This window comes from Pongo abelii, chromosome 16 (genome assembly GCF_028885655.2).
Source record: "Pongo abelii isolate AG06213 chromosome 16, NHGRI_mPonAbe1-v2.0_pri, whole genome shotgun sequence".
NCBI classification, from domain to species: Eukaryota; Metazoa; Chordata; class Mammalia; order Primates; family Hominidae; genus Pongo; species Pongo abelii.
Genome location: NC_072001.2, coordinates 503,148 through 510,378, shown reverse-complemented (window position 1 = coordinate 510,378; position 7,231 = coordinate 503,148). Strand labels below are relative to the sequence as shown.

General features: G+C 36.6%; 1 protein-coding gene across 1 annotated transcript; it reads left to right on the top strand.

Moving 5' to 3' along the window:
• Window positions 1-5,102: 5,102 nt before the first annotated feature.
• On the top strand, window positions 5,103-6,785 carry LOC129054819 (zinc finger protein 717-like). Its single transcript, XM_054546189.1, has one exon. The coding sequence runs from the start codon at window positions 5,118-5,120 to the stop codon at window positions 6,783-6,785; it is 1,668 nt and encodes a 555-aa protein (XP_054402164.1). The 5' UTR covers window positions 5,103-5,117.
• The last annotated feature ends 446 nt before the right edge of the window (window positions 6,786-7,231 follow it).

The window sequence follows — 7,231 nt, the reverse complement described above, 5'->3', positions numbered from 1 at the left end:
TCCTAAGCCCGTCGGAAAAGCACAGTATTCGGGTGGGAGTGGCCCGATTTTCCAGGTGCCGTCTGTCACCCCTGGAAAGGGAACTCCCTGACCCCTTGCGCTTCCCGAGTGAGGCAATGCCTCGCCCCTGCTTCGGCTGGCGCACGGTGCGCTCACCCACTGACCTGCGCCCACTGTCTGGCACTCCCTAGTGAGATGAACACGGTACCTCAGATGGAAATGCAGAAATCACCCCTCTTCTGCGTCGCTCATGCTGGGAGCTGTACACCAGAGCTGTTCCTATTCGGCCATCTTGGCTCCTCCCCCATTTCTTTCATTTGAAGGTGAAAACTGCTCATCAAAATCCAGTTTAAGCTGAGAAACAAAGAACTAAATTTTGCATGAGAGATTATACACTGCATAAGTATAAAACAGGACCAGAAACAATGGTAGATTAGCAATTTTTAAAAAGACCGAAGCCGGTTATCATCAAATCAATTGTTACCAACACACCAATTCCACCTTTAGGCCAGAAAATTAGCCACTTACCCACAGGAAAACAATGATTGAAGACAAAGTTCACCAGTGAAAGTTGGTTACTTTTCTTTCCACCCTTGCATCAACTAAAATGATATCTGCAGTTCCTCTTAACACTTTTCTTACTTTCAAATATGTGGGTATGCTTAATTAGCTGAGGCCATGTTTCATATGCACATCTGGCTACAAGGGAAACTGGGAATGTGAGCCCTAATCCTAATGTTTGTAGAGTATTTAGAAATTTGAGAATTCCCTCCAAATAAAGAGTTTTTTAAAACATTGTTAGACAAAAAGTTTGCATTACAAAATGTGGTAGTAGCTCATGTCTAACTCAAATGCAGGGAAAATAACTATAAACTCTAAAAAAAATTAAATACACATTTGATGGTAATGAGAAACAGAAAACAGGCAGAAATACTAGAATATTCAACACTGATGAAGTATTTGACCATTGAATAAAGAAAATTGCAATGATTTAAATTTGCATCAATGCAACTTCACACCTGATGACACTCCCTTGTCTGTGCAAAATTAGATGTCTACGAGTAAAGCGGTGAGTTTTACTAGCTTGAGGAATAAGAGCACAGAGTTCCAGGCTGACAGAAAAGAAGAACTGGGAAATTCGTGTGACATGGGAGGAAATCTCACACAACTGAAAGTCACAGAGGAGAATGTCACAGAGTAAAAATCTAAAATCAGCACTTAAACTTCATTCAGATATACGATGGCTGCTACATTTCACATTCATAAAAAGAGACTCCATAGAATCCAGCAGAAAACAACAGCTAAATTGCTAGTACAGAGCAGAGATTTCAACCATTGCACATAGCTCAGGAGTGAAAGTTTGGTGTTTGACTACAGAAAGACTAATGTTAGAAAAGAGTCACTCTTCAAAGGAAAATAAAAGAACCCATCTCTACAAAATATCATCCACATAATCTAACATATAATTTAACCTGCCTAGACATAGAACCAGGAAAATATGACGCATAAGAAAAGAAGTAAACAATGGATTAAGACATTGAAATGGCCCACATGCTGGGATTAGAAGATAAGAAATTTAAAATAAGCTATTATAAGCATATTCAAGGATTTAAAGAATAGATGGTCATAAGAGGGAACATATGGAGAATCTCAACAGAGAAGTAAAAATGATAAAGAAATAATAGGACAAATTTTAAAACTGAAGGACAGAATATCTTATAGAAAAATGTCATTGTATGCACATACCAGTAAATTAAAGATGGCAGAAAAAACTATCAGTGCACTTAAAAACAGATCAAAGACAATTTCCCAATACAGTTAAGAATACAGAGGAAGAAAAATAATAAAAATAGGGCCAGTCTAGAACTAATATAATTGGAGTCCTAGAAAGAGTAGAGAACAAGAAAATGAGACAGAAAATGCTATTTGAAAAAGTAAAGACCAAAAGTTTTCCTAATTGTCAGCATATATCAACTTACAGGTTTAAGAAACTCAAAGAGCAGAATAAAAATAAAGAGAACCAAATGTAGACATACCATAGTCAAACGACTGGGCAAAAAGAGTAAATCTTGAAAGTAGCTAAAGGGAGGGAGAAAATAATTTACATACATGGAAACAAATAGACAGATGACCTGTCATCAGAAATGACAGTTTAAAAAGCAATGAAACTACATCTTCAAAATAAAAAAAAAAACTGTCAACTCCAAATTCTATAACTAGAAAAAGTCATTGTTGAGAAAATAAAGATTTATTCAGATAAAAGAAAGCTTTGAATATTTGTCATTAGCAGACCTAAATACAAGAAATGCAAACGGAAATGTTTTAGGCTAAAGAAAGATAACAGATGGAAATTCGGACCTACAGGAAGCAAGGAGAAGCTCTAGGATTGCCAAGTGCATAAACATGAAAAACTAAGGCTTTTTTCTTTTAGTTTTATAACAAACAACTGATGGTTTAAATAAAAAATTAAGTGTACTATTGATAATGTATGTAGAGTAAAATATTCTAAGTTAATAGCTCTGACAGGAGACTAAACGCAACAATCTTGCTGCAACATTTCTTCATGTTACATGAAAACGTTGACTATTAACACTAACTGCACTGCAATAAGCCCAGGATGCTTATTATAATCCCTATAGAACCACCAGATTATATGAAGATATTCTTCTAAAATGCAAATAAAGGAATTAAAATGGAACGCTGAATATTGTTCAGTTGGTATAAAAGGCATGAAAGAAAGAACAGAGGAGCAAAAAATGATGGAACAAATAGAACATAAGAGCAAAATAGGCCGGGCGCGGTGGCTCACGCCTGTCATCCCAGCACTTTGGGAGGCCGAGGCGGGTGGATCACGAGGTCAGGAGATCGAGACCATCCTGGCTAACACGGTGAAACCCTGTCTCTACTAAAAATACAAAAAATTAGCCGGGTGTGGTGGCGGCGCCTGTAGTCCCAGCTACTCGGGAGGCTGAGGCAGGAGAATGGCGTGAACCCAGGAGGCAGAGCTTACAGTGAGCTGAGATCGCACCACTGCACTCCAGCCTGGGTGACAGAGCGAGACTCCATCTCAAAAAAAAAAAAAAAGAAAGCAAAATAGTAGGCTTAAATCCAACCTTATCAATAATTATTTCAAATGTAATTTAAATACTCCAAATAAAACACAGATTGTCCAATTGGATAATAAAAGTACCTATAAGAGATGCATGCCAAATATAATGGTATAGATAAGTTGAGAGTAAAATAATTTCCAAGTTTACCATGGAAACAACAAGCACAAGAAATATTACGTGGCTATATTAATCTAAGAAGAAGTAGACCTCCAAACAAGCAGTATTACAACAGAAAGCTATTTCATAATGATAAAATGTCAAGTAATTATGAAGACATAATGCTATATTGCTAACTGATAGAATAATTAAAGAAAGTTAAGATAAAATAATTTTGACAACAACTTGACCTAATCGATATTGACCAAGACGATAGAATATATGTTCTATTATGCGACACATGACACATTTGTCAATAGACTATAGACCACAAAATATCTCTCAAGAAGTTTCAAAACACTGTAATCATAGTAAGTATGCTTTCTGACCATAATGAAAATGAGTTGAAATGGGTAAAAACAAGCTATCCAGGAAAGTCCACAGTATTGGAAGATTTAAATACACCTTAAAATGCCCTTTAGCTCAAGGAAGAAATCATAAGAAACACCTTAAAATACATTGAACTGAATACAAATAAAAATATACTATACCAAAATGTGTGGGATAAAGTTAAGCAGACCCAGAGTAAATTTTTTGTATAAATGCTTATTCTAAAATCTCGACAAGTGAACAAATTTTCTACCTTAAAAAGAAAATCTAAAACAAGAGAGCAAATTAAGTCCAAAACAAGTAGAAGAAAGGAAATAAAACAGAAATTAGAAATCAATGAGGCAGAAAACAGACACAGGAGAAAGTTAACATGGCCAAAAGTTAGTTCTGTGAGAAAGAAAGCAAACTCAAATTATAAATATCAGGGATTAATGAGATTGTACAGTTGTAGACACAAGAGACATTAACAAGATAATGGAATATTGTGAAACATTTTATACCAATTTTAATTACTTGGATGAAAGGGTGAATTCCTTGAAAAAAAAACTTATAAAAAAATTCACGAGATTAAATGGAACATTTGTAGTAATTGACATTTCTTAAAGTAATTAAATTAATTGTCAAATACCTGTACATAAAAACATAAAACTAAAGAAAATTTAAAAATAAGCAAACTCCAGATCCAAAGAGTTTTGCTGGTGAATTGTTTCAAATGTTTTAAAAAAATAGAAATTTTAAATTATTTCAGAAATAAAGAAGGGGGAAATTCCAAACTTGTTTTATGAGTCAGAATCCTGATACCAAAACTACAAAACACAGGAATGCAAAATTGATTTCAACTTAAGGAGCTATCACCATTCTAATCTGTGATTCTAATGAATTTGGCTTAGATATTTTATACAAGTGGAATCATACGGTTTGTCCTTCTGTGACTGATTTACTTTACTTAGCATTAATGTCCTCTAGGTTCTCCCATGTTGCATATTGCCGGGCTTTCTTGTTTTAAAGCTGAATAATATTCCGTCGTATGAATATACCACATTATCTTTATCTATTCATCTGCCAATAGACATTAACCTTATTTCCACATTTTGATTAGTGTAATTAATGCTGCAATGAGCCTGAGAATCATCCCAATTTCAATTCTTTCAGATAAATATCCTGAAGTGAGATTGCTAGATCATGTTGTAGTTCTACTTTCTTAATTTTTTTGAGGAATCACTGTACTCTTTTCCATAGAGGCTGCACAGTTTTAAATTCCCAGAAACACTGTACAAGTGTTCCAATTTCTCCCCATTGTTAACTCTCATTATCTTTTTCTTTCAGTAAGACCATTCTAACAGGTTTGAGGCAATATCTCTTTGTGGTTTTGATTTGCATTTCCCTGATGATTAGTGATGTTAAACATTTCTTTCATGTACCTGTTGGTTATTTGGATATTTTCTTTGGAGAAATATCTACTACTGATTTAAAAAAAAAAAAAACGCTCAGCAAGCTAGAAAAAGAAATTTTCTCCAAGTGATGGAAAGCATCCACAACAAAACATATAAACCCTATGAATGTGTTGAATGTGAGAAACTCTCCATTAGCAAATCAGACCTTATGATACAGCACAAGATGCCTACTGAGGAAAAACCTTATGCCTGTAACTGGTGTGAAAAATTGTTCAGCTATAAGTCCAGCCTCACTATCCATCAGAGAATTCACACAGGAGAAAAGCCCTATGGATGCAATGAATGTGGAAAAACCTTTTGCCGTAAGTCATTCCTCACTTTACATCAGAGAACTCACACAGGGGATAAACCCTACAAATGTATTGAATGTGGAAAAACTTTTCACCGTAAGTCACTTCTCACTTTACATCACAGAACTCACTCAGGGGAAAAGCCCTATCAGTGTAGTGAATGTGGAAAAACCTTTAGCCAGAAGTCATACCTCACAATACATCATAGAACTCACACCGGGGAAAAGCCCTATGCATGTGATCATTGTGAAAAAGCATTTAGCCATAAGTCAAGGCTTACTGTCCATCAGAGAACACACACAGGGGAAAAACCCTATGAATGTAATGAGTGTGGAAAACCCTTTATCAATAAGTCGAACCTCAGGATACATCAGAGAACTCACACAGGGGAAAAACCCTATGAATGCAATGAATGTGGGAAAACCTTTCACCATAAGTCATTCCTCACTGTCCATCAAAGGACTCACACAGGGGAAAAACCCTATGAATGCAATGAATGTGGGAAAACGTTTCGCCGTAAATCATTCCTCACTGTCCATCAGAGAACTCACACTGGGGAAAAACCATACGCATGTAACGAATGTGGAAAAACATATAGCCACAAGTCATACCTTACAGTACATCACAGAACTCACACAGGGGAAAAACCCTATAAATGTAATGAATGTGGAAAATCCTTTTACTGTAAGTCATTCCTAACTATACATCAGAGAACTCATGCTGGCAAAAAACCCTATGAATGTAATGAATGTGAGAAAACCTTTATCAATAAGTTAAACCTTGGGATACACAAGAGAACGCACACAGGGGAAAGACCCTATGAATGTAATGAATGTGGAAAAACCTTTCGTCAGAAATCAAATCTCAGCACCCATCAGGGAACTCACACAGGGGAGAAACCTTACTTATGTAATGAATGTGGAAAAACCTTTCATCGCAAGTCATTCCTCACCATACACCAGAGAACTCAAACAGGGGAAAAACCGTATGGATGTAATGAATGTGGAAAAACTTTTTGTCAGAAATCATACCTTATTATACATCAGAGAACTCACACCGGGGAAAAGCCCTATGAATGTAATGAATGTGGAAAATCCTTTCATCAGAAGGCAAATCTTCGGAAGCATCAAGGTATTCACATGGGGGAGAAACCCTATGAATGTAGCGAATGTGGAAAAACTTTCAGTCAGAAGTCAGTCCTCACTGTACATCATAGAACCCATACTGGAGAAAAACCTTACGAATGTAATGACTGTGGGAAAACCTTTTGTCACAAGTCAAACCTCAATACGCATCAGGGAACTCACTCAGGAGAGAAACCCTATGAATGTGATGAATGTAGGAGAACTTTTTACGATAAGACAGTTCTCACCATACATCAGATAACTCACACAGGTGAGAAGCCAAGAAGTCACACCTCAGCAGGAATCAACAAACCCATATAGGAGAGAAATCTGACGTAGCTGAGGCAGGCTATGTGTTCCCTCAAAATGACTCTTTTTTCCCTTGAACACACAACCTACACCTCTCCGGCTACTATTATAGATTTCTCCATGCTCAGTCTAGGAGAATATGGACACAAATGGTGACCATTACTTCCTGGCCTACCAACAAGAAGGTCTTAACCATGCTGTAACAGATGTGCTATCATGCAGACTTTCTTGTTCCCATTGTTACAGCACACTTCACACTTTAATGTCACAGATATGGGTGTTTTCCTAGAAGCTCATGTACCAACCTCTGCCAGCTTCAAACATTTCTTCCGCAACTTCCTCACTTCTCTTCTCCATAGAATTGAAGAGAGTTAGGGCCTTTCTCAGGATTAGGCTTTGTCTCAAGGGAATGTTGGGGCTGATTTGATCTTCTATGCAGACCACTCAGACTTTCTCTG